The sequence below is a fragment of the Polyergus mexicanus genome, unplaced genomic scaffold (genome assembly GCF_030449975.1).
Source record: "Polyergus mexicanus isolate NDT 795.1 unplaced genomic scaffold, iyPolMexi1.0 SCAF_2, whole genome shotgun sequence".
Classification (NCBI taxonomy): domain Eukaryota; kingdom Metazoa; phylum Arthropoda; class Insecta; order Hymenoptera; family Formicidae; genus Polyergus; species Polyergus mexicanus.
Genome location: NW_027223322.1, coordinates 1,499,663 through 1,515,060, shown reverse-complemented (window position 1 = coordinate 1,515,060; position 15,398 = coordinate 1,499,663). Strand labels below are relative to the sequence as shown.

The window sequence follows — 15,398 nt, the reverse complement described above, 5'->3', positions numbered from 1 at the left end:
TTTTACGACGATTGTCGCTATTAATACATATCATTACGTTCTAATGAAAAGGAGATAAGCGGTATCAGGATAAAATGGACAGGTGTCACTGACTGTATACAGTGTAACCTTGACATACGTGACAGTGATGTTCTTGGAATATTTATGACAGTGTAACATTTTATCGATATAGACAACAAATATCTATCCCCTGAAAAATGCATTTTATTTGAAACGCGTTTATTAATTCAATTGTTTACTGCGCTGTCCCCTTGACAAGCACTTACATCACGGTCGTAATATCATCGAATACGTACGAACTTTACAAAAACAGCCTGCTTAACAAGTAGATTGGTGCAAATGTGACAAATGTGCCGTTCAAATTTGAACGTGAACGAATATCCGTATATAGATATGTACAGTACACACGATTACATCGTTGATCGGCTCGGTATCTAAATCAATATATAATAGCAGTTAATTATTAACATTATCTAGTTAACGATAACAATGAAACGAAATATACTATAACAATCTTAGTATCGCAGAATAACATGAGAATGTAGTTGCAGTGATAATTTTGCAACCAGCGTAAATTTTGAAATATTACTGCTGATAATATTGTAATTTGTACAATATTAATAAAATTACACACATTGTTTTTTAAACTAATATACACGCTTTCTTTGTTGATATTATTTTATGAAGCAATATATAAATAAATTATTGGAGTTTGTCAAATAATAAAATATTTAATTTTTTAAAGAAATGATGATTTTTATGAAATTATCCTTCAAGGATTTAATAAACGATTCTTCCTTCATTATTATTGTTTATTATATTGATGTAATTATATTCGTGTAGATTGCTAATTTGATGTCTACATTTAGTCTGACGCAAAATTATCGCTGCCGCGGCAACTTTAGTCCATTATTGCGGTATGTTCGTCGCGATAGGATATATTGGAACAAATGATTAGGTAAAGACCTTTTCAAAAGTCTCAATAGAAGAAAATATTGCATACTTAGGGAATCGCGACTCATTTCACTGCTTATTCGCCTTACCACACAAGTAGACCTTAATTTCTAGTTTCAATTTCGTGTCCGTACGATCGCAAGTTTTTTACGAGGATCGCGTGGTAATAAATTAAATTTCGATTTGTATGATACGAACGAACGATTATTCAGGAAAATATCTATAAATCGAATGACCTCTAGAGACGATCCTGAGCGATCGCAATTTCGCGATACGGACATTTTAACGAGGCCGGCTCTCGAACAGCGTTACATAAATATCTCTGAAAATAAAGGTACGCAGATTGCATGATAACAATAATTTCTATAGATAAAGAAATCGTAAGCGATAAAATATAATATAATAATAATACTACTCGGGTAGAAGAAGAAGAGAAAAAAAAGAAAAGAAAAACAAACGTATGTCCCGATTTTCAGGCGAGGCACGCGAGTAATAAACTTTTTTCTCGCGTGCGCAAGTACACACATACGTAAATTTGTATATATAATTTTTGTCTCTCTCTCTAAATATATATATAATATATTAAAACAACCATTATAAAATATAAATATATTTATATATTTATAATATATCTCTCTCTCTCTCTCTTTTTCTTGCCGTTTCACGGCTAGCTGCCTACGTAGGGCTGGACGGATGCGATGTGCTATAATATAATTTCACCTTCCTCTCGTGGCGAGGAAAAGCAAGAATATACTGTTACAGGGATAAAATAATGTAAGAGAAAATACAATAAAGAAAGAAGAAAAAAAAAGCGTATCACGTATCCTGCGACTTTCACGGCAATCCCTTATTAGCCGAACAGTAATAATCAACGATTAAATTTCTCTTGTAAAATTACATTATCTTTGCAATATAAAAAATTTACTATTAAATAATTAATTCCTTCTACATTAAAATTCAATTATTAACATACAAAGTGCTAAAATGTTAAATTGATTACAATTAGCATTAATCAATTGAAACAGTTCTTATTAATATAATTTCTTTTTTTATTAAATCGAATTGTATTATGCAACATAATTATAAATTGTGACTTTCAAAATGTGTAACAATTTCTACATGATAAGTGCGATGTATCACGAATATTATTTCAATAAAAACAAACATTAATACTAAATATTACAAAGTACTTGTTTGGACGGAAAATAGTTGATAATACTAATAATAATATGCGATTACACAACATTGAAATATTTACATATTAAATTGAAAAAAGTGTTAATTATTAAATTCGGTAACGATTCATTGCCGTGTCTGTATAGAAATCTATACATATTTTAATGCAGTTTACTACTATGCAGGTTATATAGATATATATCGTCGCTGTTGAAAATTTTTAAACATTTTACACAACTATCACTATATTAACAGTCAAGTTTTTTCAATTAGAATACACAATACATATCTAATTATGATAGAGTCGTATTAATTGTATGCGCGTATGTAACATATGTAGAGACCGTATGTTGTGAACTTTGCAACTTAATTTATCGAGCTTAATATTCAATTAAATTCTAACGTTACGCTTAATTAAATGGTGAAAGATTATCTATTGCAGCTCGTGTGAATACGATTATGTAATAACTCTCCGGCAACACGTGCGACTGAGATAATCATCATATGTTATATCACAAGCAGGATTATTTGGTACTTGCGTTTTTGAAACAAGTTGAAAATCTAATTAAAAATTTCCAATATGGGATCAACGAATTCCTCGACGCACAAATAAAAGATGTGTAAAGATGGAGATCATATCTGTGATGTTATTTTAAACCACATACATGTGAATTTTGTATCGCTTGTACGTTTTTCGCCTTCAAGTTTCACGAAGAAAGCGAGAATTTTTTCCAATCGTTATCCCAACGATTTATCTTGTTTATTATCAGTTCTTTCTTTTTTTTTTTGGCGTGTAAATAGAAATGTACTTGAGGCAAGAAAATAGAATGGAATTATACTAAAGCCTTGAAATAGCACATATACATATATATATATGTACATGTAATCTTCATTTCATAAATTTTATCATAAAATTTTGTTAGAGTTAATAATATCTTTTTCTATTCTTGTTCAATCGAAATTCATATTTTTATTATAATTTTTTCATAATATTTTCGTTCAAAAATTAAAAAAGAAAAAAAAGAATCGAATTTTATTTGCGATAACCTTAATACAGAATTTATAATCAATATAAAAATTAAATGTTAAATTTCTGATCTTGTAATATCCTGTATATATAACATATATAATATATGCGAATTTTATTATTGATATTTCGTAAGACTTGAGAAAATAGATATTAAATCAGAATTTATTTTCTATTTTACGCACACTTACATAATGCATACTTAATTTTCTTTATTAATATGCATGCATCGCACACGATAAAAATTTTCATTATATTTATATAATAATATTAATTCTGTTTCCTTCAATATTGATATATTTCTTTATTCTTGTCCATTCTATTTTCTCGCCAGTACTCTTATAGTTCACTATCCATATTCTATTAATCGATTTATATCGAATAAATATTATTTAATGAAATAGTAGAAAAGTGTAAAGTCACGTAACACTTAACGAGTTACCATCAATCTCGCGTTTGTGTGGATTCGCTTAATATTTAATTCAGATAGCTTCGGAGAGCTCTGGCGATTATCGATCACGTTTATCAGCCTATTTACATTCCACCGTAATAACGATAAATTTCTCGCGAGCGCGTTTTTCAGCTCACTTTTCTTCTTCGGAATTAATTAAAAGTTCATTATATTGAAATCATCGGGCGATGTCACCGACTATGACGAAGCAGTTAGACGCAAACTTCGATTTCGTTCTTAAATGCACGAAAATGAACGACATTAATATCGGAGACCACCTACCGTTAATGAAACATACCTCGTGAAACTATTTCTAGTAGACTCGTAGTCTCGTCGCCGTCATCTGATTTCCTGTCACAGCGTCCTGTCAAGCGATCGACGCTTGTGACTACTACGTATAGCAAGCTCTCGCGTCAATAACGTGACAGAGGAGAGAGAAAGGCGTCGGCTAAACTTCCGTCGAGTGCGTCTGTATACGCACTTTCTTTTGCGAACCGTTCCTGGACAGGGTCGGGCTGTGAGCGGAAAAGCCAGGATTATGGATACCGAGGGGTTTCGGTTTCTTCAGCGAACTTCTGAGAGGCGAGGCCGTGCTGGCCGCGCTACCGGAAGTCGCCACCGACGCCGTCGATCCGTTTCCCGCCCCGCCGACGTACGGCTTGCCACTCGCGTCTGTCATCGAGATCGAACCACCTGTAACAACATGAGGAATGAATTACGCGATCATGCCCCGCGATCGTTATTAACGCGCATCGTGAAAATTTTATCATAATTTTTTTTTCAAATTAATGAGAAATGTTACAACGTCGAGAGATATGTCACAAATGTGTAATAAGTATATCGCGGGAATTAGGATGGAACAATCTTTATGTAATATGCAAGAGAAATATCACGCGGATACTTGCGAGTTACGAAATAAGAGAGCGATATATAAAATGTTCAATAATTTTTTAAGACACCCTGTACATTATTAAGAAGCAAATATTGCGTACAATCAGTGTATTTAAATACGATTATATAAAAAAACAATGCGAACGACAATTTTTTTTTAATTTAGTTCTTATATCTCTCAAAATATATAAATTAATTTCAAAAAAAAAGTCAGAGGGACGCTGCACTGGACACTTACCGTTAACACATATTCGAAGCTACGTAGCTGTCTGGATTTCGCGGAATTCACTCCACCGAATTATCGTACGTTTTCACTACCGACATAATTTTTTTCGCCACTCCCGATACTGCACAGACTTATTCGTAAACGATATTTATTCTCAATAACCGTGCGCGAGGAATCGTAATTCGGATGTGACGAGACAAGCGATTCTCACGTCCGTGATGCCGTACCGCAATATAATTACGATAACGATCGTAATCGCAGCGTTAATCTCAGCGATCGATCGATTCCTCAACACTCACGATATTCGCGATCGCGATTATATTTGCACCACAAAATCCCGACGCGTCCTACGCGAATGATCGCGCGCAACACAATGGCGGACACACGAGCGCCAAAACGCTAAATATCTCAATATCTCAATTTCCGCTTCCGTTAGACCGGTTCGATTCCGTGATCCCGAGAACTAATCAGATATGTCTGTTGCGATGTGATCGAAGGCTAGTTTTATTAAACGAGTAGTATATGTATTTTCAGTTAGTTTCTTTTAAGCGCGACGTTTCTATTAATCGAATAGTACGTGTTCGACACGTAAACTTTGGCGCTAGTTTTTTTTAAATATATGACGTTTCTATTAGACGAATGGTATATGCATTTGACGCTAGTTTTTTTTTTAAACGCGACATTTTTATTAAATGAATTATATGCACTTTATACACTAGTTTCGTATTAATAAATGTGTTATTAAATATACATATTAAAATATGTATTGATAAATGTGGCATTAATTTTGATTTTGATTTTGATTTTGATTTTAATTTTAATTTAAATTTAACTTAATTTAATTATAATTTCAAGGTTGAGTTTTGATTCGAGGATTTAAAATATGTTAAATTTTAAAGAATTTTAAGAATTTTTAACCATTAATTTATTGTGAAAACACAAAAGAAACACAAGACACAAATAAACAAAAACAGAGTAACAAATGTAAAAACTGGAAGACATCCAAAGCCGCAAGGCACGGATTAATAAAAAAAAAAAAGAGAAAAATGTGGCATTAACGCATATATATGTAGGAAGCATGAATGATATAATAAAACAACTTTATCATTTGTTATTAACAAATATATCGCAATATTCATTACGCGATTTATCATTATTGATTATCATAATTGATTATTGATCATTTTTGACATTATTATAAATTGCATCTCAACTTTCGATTCCGTTATCACACCACCAGCCGAAATATTACTTTCGATTCTCGAAACGCGAATTAAATATCGCGTCGCGACATTAATTTTATTCGAACGCTAATTCCTATTTAATGTAAAAATATTTCTGTTAAATACGACATTAACACGCGTATGCAATATATATGTATGTACGATTGAATATAAACGCGTGTATCGAATATAACACACGAGTGGAGAATCGTGAAAAATTTTGATCTCGATCGATCTTCGCGGTAGTCGAGACAGTACTAAGCAAGAAACAGAAAAACATTAGACACGACCTCGTATGTAGTATGAGTAGAGGGGAAGCGAGTTCGGCCGCTTGTTTATGTTTACGTTTATATTATATATATATATAAGTGGCGAGGTCTTGAAACGAGATAAGCGTGCGACTCTGACATGGACAGAAGGAGAAGGATAGAGATTCTCGAAAACGAGCTCAGCCGTTTTATGTGTGTGTACGTGTATATTGACGTGTATACGTGTTCTTAGAAATGTAAAACACGACGTAAGATACACGGCAGTTATATCGAACACGACGAATCCTGTGAAAAGAGATAAGCACGTGATTTAGAGTTCGGCCCCCAATGAAAAGGATAGAGATACCCTCGAAGAAGGAGAAAGAAAGCGAAACGTTCGTCGCGTCCTCGAAACTTTTCTATATCTTATTCTCGATCGTCAAATAAGAATTTTAAGAAACGTGAATTTGAAATCTCTCTCTCTCTCTCGTCGCTCCTTCCTTTCTGGTTTTCTAGAATCGCACGTGTTTATCTCGTTTCAATTTCTGCAGAAATTACCGTACGATGAAATATTTTATCGCATTTTTAAATGAATCAAATCACGTATATTATAAACAAAGCAACGTTTCCGAGAATATCTTTCCGTTTTCAATATAGTTTCTCGCTTAATACCATCTCGATTATCAATCTAGGATTAATGTGAACTTTTACATTCTTGTTACATATGTATATACGTGCAGACACGTGCCCGTTACACAATTTATAATAATGTCAAAAATGATAAATAATCAATTATGATAATCAATAATGATAAATCGCGTAATGAATATTGCGATATATTTGTTAATAATAAATGATAAGTTGTTTTATCATATCATTCATGTTTCCTACATATATATGCGTTAATGCCACATTTTTCTCTTTTTTTTTTTTATTAATCCGTGCCTTGCGGCTTTGGATGTCTTCCAGTTTTTACATTTGTTACTCTGTTTTTGTTTATTTGTGTCTTGTGTTTCTTTTGTGTTTTCACAATAAATTAATGGTTAAAAATTCTTAAAATTCTTTAAAATTTAACATATTTTAAATCCTCGAATCAAAACTCAACCTTGAAATTATAATTAAATTAAGTTAAATTAAAATTAAAATTAAAATCAAAATCAAAATCAAAATTAATGCCACATTTATCAATACATATTTTAATATGTATATTTAATAACACATTTATTAATACGAAACTAGTGTATAAAGTGCATATAATTCATTTAATAAAAATGTCGCGTTTAAAAAAAAAACTAGCGTCAAATGCATATACCATTCGTCTAATAGAAACGTCGTATATTTAAAAAAAACTAGCGCCAAAGTTTACGTGTCGAACACGTACTATTCGATTAATAGAAACGTCGCGCTTAAAAGAAACTAACTGAAAATACATATACTACTCGTTTCATAAAACTAGCCTTCGATCACATCGCAACAGACATATCTGATTAGTTCTCGGGATCGCGGAATCGAACCGGTCTAACGGAAGCGGAAATTGAGATATTGAGATATTTAGCGTTTTGGCGCTCGTGTGTCCGCCATTGTGTTGCGCGCGATCATTCGCGTAGGACGCGTCGGGATTTTGTGGTGCGAATATAATCGCGATCGCGAATATCGTGAGTGTTGAGGAATCGATCGATCGCTGAGATTAACGCTGCGATTACGATCGTTATCGTAATTATATTGCGGTACGGCATCACGGACGTGAGAATCGCTTGTCTCGTCACATCCGAATTACGATTCCTCGCGCACGGTTATTGAGAATAAATATCGTTTACGAATAAGTCTGTGCAGTATCGGGAGTGGCGAAAAAAATTATGTCGGTAGTGAAAACGTACGATAATTCGGTGGAGTGAATTCCGCGAAATCCAGACAGCTACGTAGCTTCGAATATGTGTTAACGGTAAGTGTCCAGTGCAGCGTCCCTCTGACTTTTTTTTGAAATTAATTTATATATTTTGAGAGATATAAGAACTAAATTTAAAAAAAAATTGTCGTTCGCATTGTTTTTTTATATAATCGTGTTTAAATGCACTGATCGTACGCAATATTTGCTTCTTAATAATGTACAGGGTGTCTTAAAAAATTATTAAACATTTCATATATCGTTCTTTCATTTCGTAGCTCCGAATTATGACTTTTTCGGTTATTGATAATAAATATGGTAGATAAAAATATTCATTATAGAAAAAGAACTCTCTTTCCAATTTTTGTAAAACTCTTTGTATATTTATTATTAATATTAATATTTGAGACTATATTAATATTGTATAAAATTATATCAATATTATAAATTATGTGCGGCTAATAAAAAGATGCAATGCTGTATCATTGATATACATTACGCGAATTCTAGAACGGCGGGAAAATCGAACGTGGAATAAGATTAAACTTGCAAATTACGAAAAAATAAATTCGGTGTATAGGAAAATATTTTATACGTGATGATGCGTGGAATAAGCCCCGCGAGCGTAACATAGTCGTTGATATCGTGATTGATTGTTTAACGCATCCTTTATACAGTACGATAAGCAAATACGTCGAGAAACACACCACCAATCCTGCCGCACGTATCCTATATTCACATACATATAGGATCGCAAGTAAAGCGTAATCACGCGAGAGAGCATAATCGCACCCCGTAATCTTCTCATCCCCTTTTGCCTGCCATGCGTCTATTTACGCACACAGCGTTCTCCGAACTTTGTCACTTTCATTTCTAGACGTATTTCTCTTCCGTGAGAGGTATATCGGCTTCCTATCAGCCGGTTAAATGAATGTCTTTCGTATATAAGTCGGCTAAATATCAGCTGATGTACGCGCGATATAAATTATCGTAATTTCGCGGCGAAACAACAGACCGGATGTGTTGTTTCAGAAAGAAAAAATGCGGCGCGTTAACGAAGAAAGGTACCTCATTCGTGATGATGTAACACGGGAAAGGTATATAGCCGTTGAAAATTGCATTAAAAAAAGCCGAAAATGTTGTTTAAGAGTTTAAATACTTTGTTCAGTTCTTTCTTATATATATATATATATATATATAAAATATTCATAATATATTAAACCGTGGCTTTATCATGTTTATCATATTTAATATTAAATACGGACGATAATGAAGTATCAAGGCACAACATGCATATATCTCGCGTTTAAATAGACGTGCTTTAAGGCCAGGCGTTAATCACATTAACGTCATTAATCCTATTAATCGTTTGGCGCGTTTCCGTTCTAAATATCAACTGTCAAATATCGTATCTAAACCACGTGTCACACACACACGCGCGCGCGCGCGCGGAAGGTCGAGTTGCGAGGTAGAATTTCGTGAAATTAAACGACTCTCCATTCTGATCTTACCGTTCGTCGGTTGATGATATTCCCGATATCCTGGATTATTTATAGTACCTCCACGAGGATCCGCGACGACCCTAATCTTGGTCGGGTCGCCGCCTCTTCGGGCGTAAATGCCCTCGTAAACGGCGGACACCAGTACGCCGAAGTTCAGAGCGATAGCAGCCAACTGCAACGATAAAATATAAAACGTACGATTTATAGAAAGTGTCTTGATGAAAATATGATGATGCGAAATTACGTACAACGTGTAATCGATCGCATCGTTTAAGCGCTCATATTCGAACACGATCTTGAGAGCGAGAAATCACGCGTAATATCTTATGGTTTATCTAAGAAATAAATAAATTTCTTTTCGACGTTTCTATCATCTCTTGCGTCTGTCAATGACATGTTTATGAAATTAAATCAATATACCAGATTATATATAGAAACGAAAAGATTTATATATATTTTCCGTTGTTTTCCTTCTTTCTTTCCTTCCTTCAAGATGTAAAATTGATAAAACATCTCACATAAATTTGGTCATATAAGTTTCGACCGATTTTTTTTTCTTTTTTTTTTTTTTTTAAATTTTAATTTCTTAATTCTAGATATTGATTCTGCAAAATACGCTTTTACACATAACACTGATTAAAATTAAAGAACGCGAATTTTATTTTCGCAGATTCGCGTGTAATTACACTAAACCTGGTATTCAATGAATCAATGGTATCAAACTAAAATTTATTCTTTAAAAGAATCCATTATTTTTACATACTTTTCATTCCGGGATAAAGATTTATTCCTCGCGATCATTCACGTCGAATGAAAGACAGCATCTATCCGGGAATGAAATAAAGCCACGAGGTGCTCGGGATGTAAATTTTACGTACGCGAGTCCCAACTGTTTTTCCCCGACGATCGCGCATCTATTTTGCTTTTCCTCTAATTTCTAATTGACTCGCAGACGACCATTATTACCCATCGCACCGTCTATTGCTCTAATTCAACGGTTGAATATGACATCGCACGTATTTCCATCGCAACATCGGAAGACTTCGTTATACAGATACACATACAATTCGCGATACTCGCGATTCTTATTATGTCGGAGAGAGACATTTGTATAACAAACACGTGTACACGTCGTCGTGCGCGAGCAAACGTTTCATTCTCCTTTTCTCTCCTTCGAGCGTCGTCCTTTCTTATGCGGCGTGCGAGTAACTAAGATCTCCCTCGCGTGTAAACACTATCGATACGAGAGAGGAGAAGCATCATCCGATCGGCTGGACGGACAGTGGAAGGAGCGCGCGAGGAAGGGGAGACAATTTAATTAGGGCCAACAAAGAAGGCGCGCGCGCCATTGTTGTTCCGCCGCTATAATTAATCCGGCCGTCCGGTGTGTTTGCCTCCTTTCTTTTTGTCCTCCTTGGGGACGAGCGTCGCGAGTTGAGCTTCTCTCCCCTACACGCGAGAGACGTGATAAAAGGGAACGTAACGTTCACCGTCGATGTTTTCCTCTGACCAATCCTCTCCGCCCTTTCCCCTCTTTCGTTTATCAAGGCGATGGTTATTTTTCCTGTCTCGTCGGGCGGGTCTTTTGTTTTTCGCGCGCCGGTATGCAAGGAGTGCATCGAGAAAAAGAGAGAAAGAAAAAGCAAAGTATATGAACCGGAAACGGAAATACACGTTGAGAGATATCCAGGAGAAGCTATTCGGACGGAAAGTCCACGCGGACAAAATACGCTATTTCCACGAGCATTTCGCGCGTTATTTAACCAGCGCGTCCGGAACACCCGTTATACGAACGGGATGATTTCATTGCGTCGCGATAAGAGCTCCCTGAGATATAGTAGCTATTATGTGGGGCACTCGAGTCGGACTTACCTCGAAGATTTCTTTTTATGCGGTATTTCTGTCGCAAAATTACTTAGGACGTGGCTTGGTTTATCTGAGGAAGCTATCTTGCGTAATTATTGCAATTTGTCTCGATCATAAATTATTTAACGTACAACTCGTCTCTTTCTCGATTATGAATTATCGAGGCAGATATTTAAATATTAAAGATATAATTAAAGATTATTTATTTTTATCATTTTCGTCGTACGTATTCACAGCTTATCTTCCTCCTTCCAATGCGGAGAGAAAAAGGTAAACTCTGAACTAGTACAGCCAGTTTAATTATAAAAAAATAGATACATTATTACGCTCGTGTGTAATATTACACCGACATAACAATGAGATAGCAAAAAAGCGAGAACATTAATTCGATTAAACTCCTTTGACAATATTACCTTGTCTTGTTTCTGCTTATTCATTCTGTCCAATTCGATTTCGTCCTTGGCCCTTTTCAAGAGACTCTGCTTCCTTTTATCCATCCTCGTGTATTTTCGACGATAAAATATCAATATACCATATTACCCTCTCTTCCAGCGCAACAAAAAGAAAGCAATCTCCGCGCTTTGAAGAGAGACTTAGCGAGCCAAAAATACACGATATACAGCGATCAATCTTTATCGGATCGACGATCGCTTCGTCTTCTTTAGTCTTCTTTTAGACTACGGACGGAAAAAAAACTGTGGCTAAGAAAAATACGATAAACATCTTGGCAAACTGGCAAAAAGGAATCGCATTTACTATTCGAACTCGTGTGCGACAATAAATGACTGAATAATAAAACAATTCGCTTATCGCGAAGACGCGAACCGGGACAATACATGGTGAGTTCGCTAACGATCGGCACCGAAACACTCACTGCGGGTCCGCCAATGTCAGCTCATTGTTTTAAAAGTATCTACGAGTCGTGGCCACTCCGACACATACTAATTGTAAGTCGCACAGTCGGCTAAGGGAGGGGCTTAAGAGAACACCTGAGCCTCCGATTCACGATCAGGTGGCTTCTAAAGCGTTTAATTCTCTCTGGTCAGATATACGTTTTCCGGTACGTTTAACGTTTCGTTGGCACGCGAGCGAAAGTATATTACAGTATTACACAATCGCGAATCGTCCGGATATTTTGTTTGTTCCTCTCTGCTTTAATTCTTTGAATCCTGCAATTATTGAATTAAATCCTGCCATTCCCAAAGCAACAGAAGAGAATAAGTCTTAGAATGATCTGTCTTGGTATACTCGCAACATTGTATAATCTAATTGAATTTCCATACAATGAAGGGAAATCTGCGGAAACTCTCGGGGAGATCATGATATCCATGAGACTTTCATATGACAGGAGACGAGTGGCGTCTAAAAGTCTAGTAGACAATGTTCCTAAAATATACCAACGTAATCACGTGCTATATTTCCAAGACTTATTTCTCAGAATATCGTGAAAATTTTTAATTCAAATTTTCACACATTTCTTACTGACAATAATTTTTTAATATTTTCTACGAAAATAACACTTTTTAGCAATATATATACTCTACATTATAATATATCAATAGTATTTTTTTTTTAAATATATATTAAATTATGTTTCCAACATTTCCCAGAATGATTCTAACATCGGAAATTTCTACCACTGTAAACAAATAAAATAAGACACGAATAAAAAAGACATGAATAATAAATAAAAATTATATATATATATATATATAATTTTATATAAGATAATTTAACAATTTGTGTTATCTGATATGTGCAAGTTTCAATTTAAACGAATTTATCGAGAGAATTAAATCTTCAAAATGACATTCGTGGTTCTAATCGTTTTATCGAGAATTTTTAAACGTATTTTCTTGCTACTCACGTGCGAAATAATCTCGACTCACGAAGAGGCGTAATATCGTATCGAGTATTTCCTCGACGGAATCTGAAGGTATTACTGTACCCGGTTGTGTAAGGACCGCGCGAGTGTTTCATCCGCATTGAGAGAAACCCAAGTTGCCGTCCAGCGATAAGAAGAAACTCTAAAGGCGCGTCGACGACGACGTTATCGTGCCATTTTCATAAAACGTGACGTTCTTTTACATACAAATGCCTTCGTCGCTGTCTTGCTTCGCTCTCTGTTTCTTTCTCTTTCTTTCTCTCTGCGATCGATATTCAATTTAAATTACTATTCATTGCTAATCCATCTTTTAATTAGCCTGCACGTCCGTGTTAAAATCGATTTAAGTTCGGATTAAGTTTTACGCGAACAAAAGGATGGAATGAACGCGTTTTATTAAAGGAAGACTTTTATTAAGGAAGACTTATTAACTCTAGATATATTATTTAGAAATGTTAGATATTATTCGGAAAGAATTAGTTTCTCTCTTCTCTTTTATCAGAATAAGAGAACATATATGTGAGAAAGAAATATTTTTTTTATCAATCCAATATCACAGTCAATAGTAACTTATCCTTTTGCATGAGATGCGTTGTATCAGCAATATCTTTTGGCGCATTATTCTCTATCTATTTATACGAGACTTATTTTTTTTTAGCGACGAGCGTTCCATGATACCGCTTGTATCTTCTGGTGATCTCGTATCTTTTTATGCGAGAGAATCTCTTTTGACTTTTATCGAAATATTCTTCTCACGCCTATCCTGTTCAATAAGTAAGGATACCATCTGCTTCTTGAAGTCTGAAGTAAAGGTCTTATCTTCGCTTAGAATTGTGGCACCTGCCCCCTCGAGGCGAATCGCTTCGTCAGGAAATTGTCATATATTATAAATCATTCTTGTCATCTATTGAACGTACGACACACGTTCCAACGCGTAACTTACAGGATACGAGTGACATTACCCCCGTTAATTACGGATTATATTTAATGAATCTAAAGTCATTTGTAGAACTATTGATTTGTGGAACTATGATATTATTTAAGATACGCGATGCTTTCATTTATTCGTATCTCTTTGCTATTTAAAGAATCAAGATCTTTTTCAATTTGATAAATTAAATTAAAGATCATAATATTTTACGATTCTAATATTGCTCTTTATTAGCGCGGCTAAAATGATGTTTATGGTATTATCGATATCATAAATGATTACAATAAAGTGCAACAAAAGAGCACAAGAAAAAAATTGCAAAGGATATTATTTGTATTACTGATAAAATATTTAAAAAATTTAATAATAAAGTGTATATAATACGAATTTCTGTATAAAAGAAATTTTTCTTTTTTTATTATATTGTACAATTTTGCATGATAAGATACGTTTTAATATTCTACGAACTGCCATTATATAAATGCGCAACGTGTAAACGAGGCAGATAAACGCGTTAAATCAAGCAAATGCAAAACTTGCAGTGCAACTGCTTTCGCGTGCGACAGGTTTCGAAAATCAGTGAATGACATCGAAGCTAATAACGTGTTATATATGTACGATACATCTGTCAAGTGGTAAAAATTAGAAACTTGAAGATGCATGGCGTTGAACGCCTATCAAGACTTATCCCGCTTGTAAATGGTGTCGCGTTAATTCGAAACAACGAGAGATCAATTAGAAAGACACTCGCGTTACATTAGCAGGTGCATGTTGCATTCACGACATTGGATGAATAAAATTAGCGCGCCATCCGTTTTTAAAGTACGAAATTGCAAATTTAATAATCTAATAATGAAATTGGCTCGTTATATAATGCTATTGCGAGTGCGTAAAAATAAATACACGGCAAAATTATTATTAACTTACGAGTTCGAAATTTCTTTAAATTTTCACGCTATTACAAAAATCGAAAAGACAAAAGAATGCCTTGGAAAAATTGTTTTTCTGGATGCATAGTTATTTTCGATAAAATTTCCGATAATGTAAGGCATATCCCCTCAAACTGTATATTATAAAAGTATTAGTTTATTTATTTTTATTACACGTATTTTAGTTCCTTATATATATCTTAT

General features: G+C 34.4%; 1 protein-coding gene across 5 annotated transcripts in view; it reads right to left on the bottom strand.

Moving 5' to 3' along the window:
* Positions 1-15,398, bottom strand: part of LOC138943136 (uncharacterized) — a 91,971-nt gene that overhangs the window by 49,512 nt on the left and 27,061 nt on the right. For 3 of the 5 annotated variants that reach the window (XR_011448412.1, XR_011448414.1, XR_011448413.1), the window contains exons 5-6: positions 9,593-9,755; positions 3,907-4,301 (exon numbers count right to left, since the gene is read on the bottom strand). Coding sequence is in view for 1 of the 5 variants with exons in the window: in XM_070313685.1 (XP_070169786.1) it covers positions 4,057-4,301; positions 9,593-9,755 (408 nt within the window). In the remaining 4 variants the exon portion in view is untranslated. Of the gene's footprint in view, positions 1-103; positions 4,302-9,592; positions 9,756-15,398 lie in introns of those variants that run through there. The other 2 variants (XR_011448415.1, XM_070313685.1) reach the window with 2 other exon arrangements.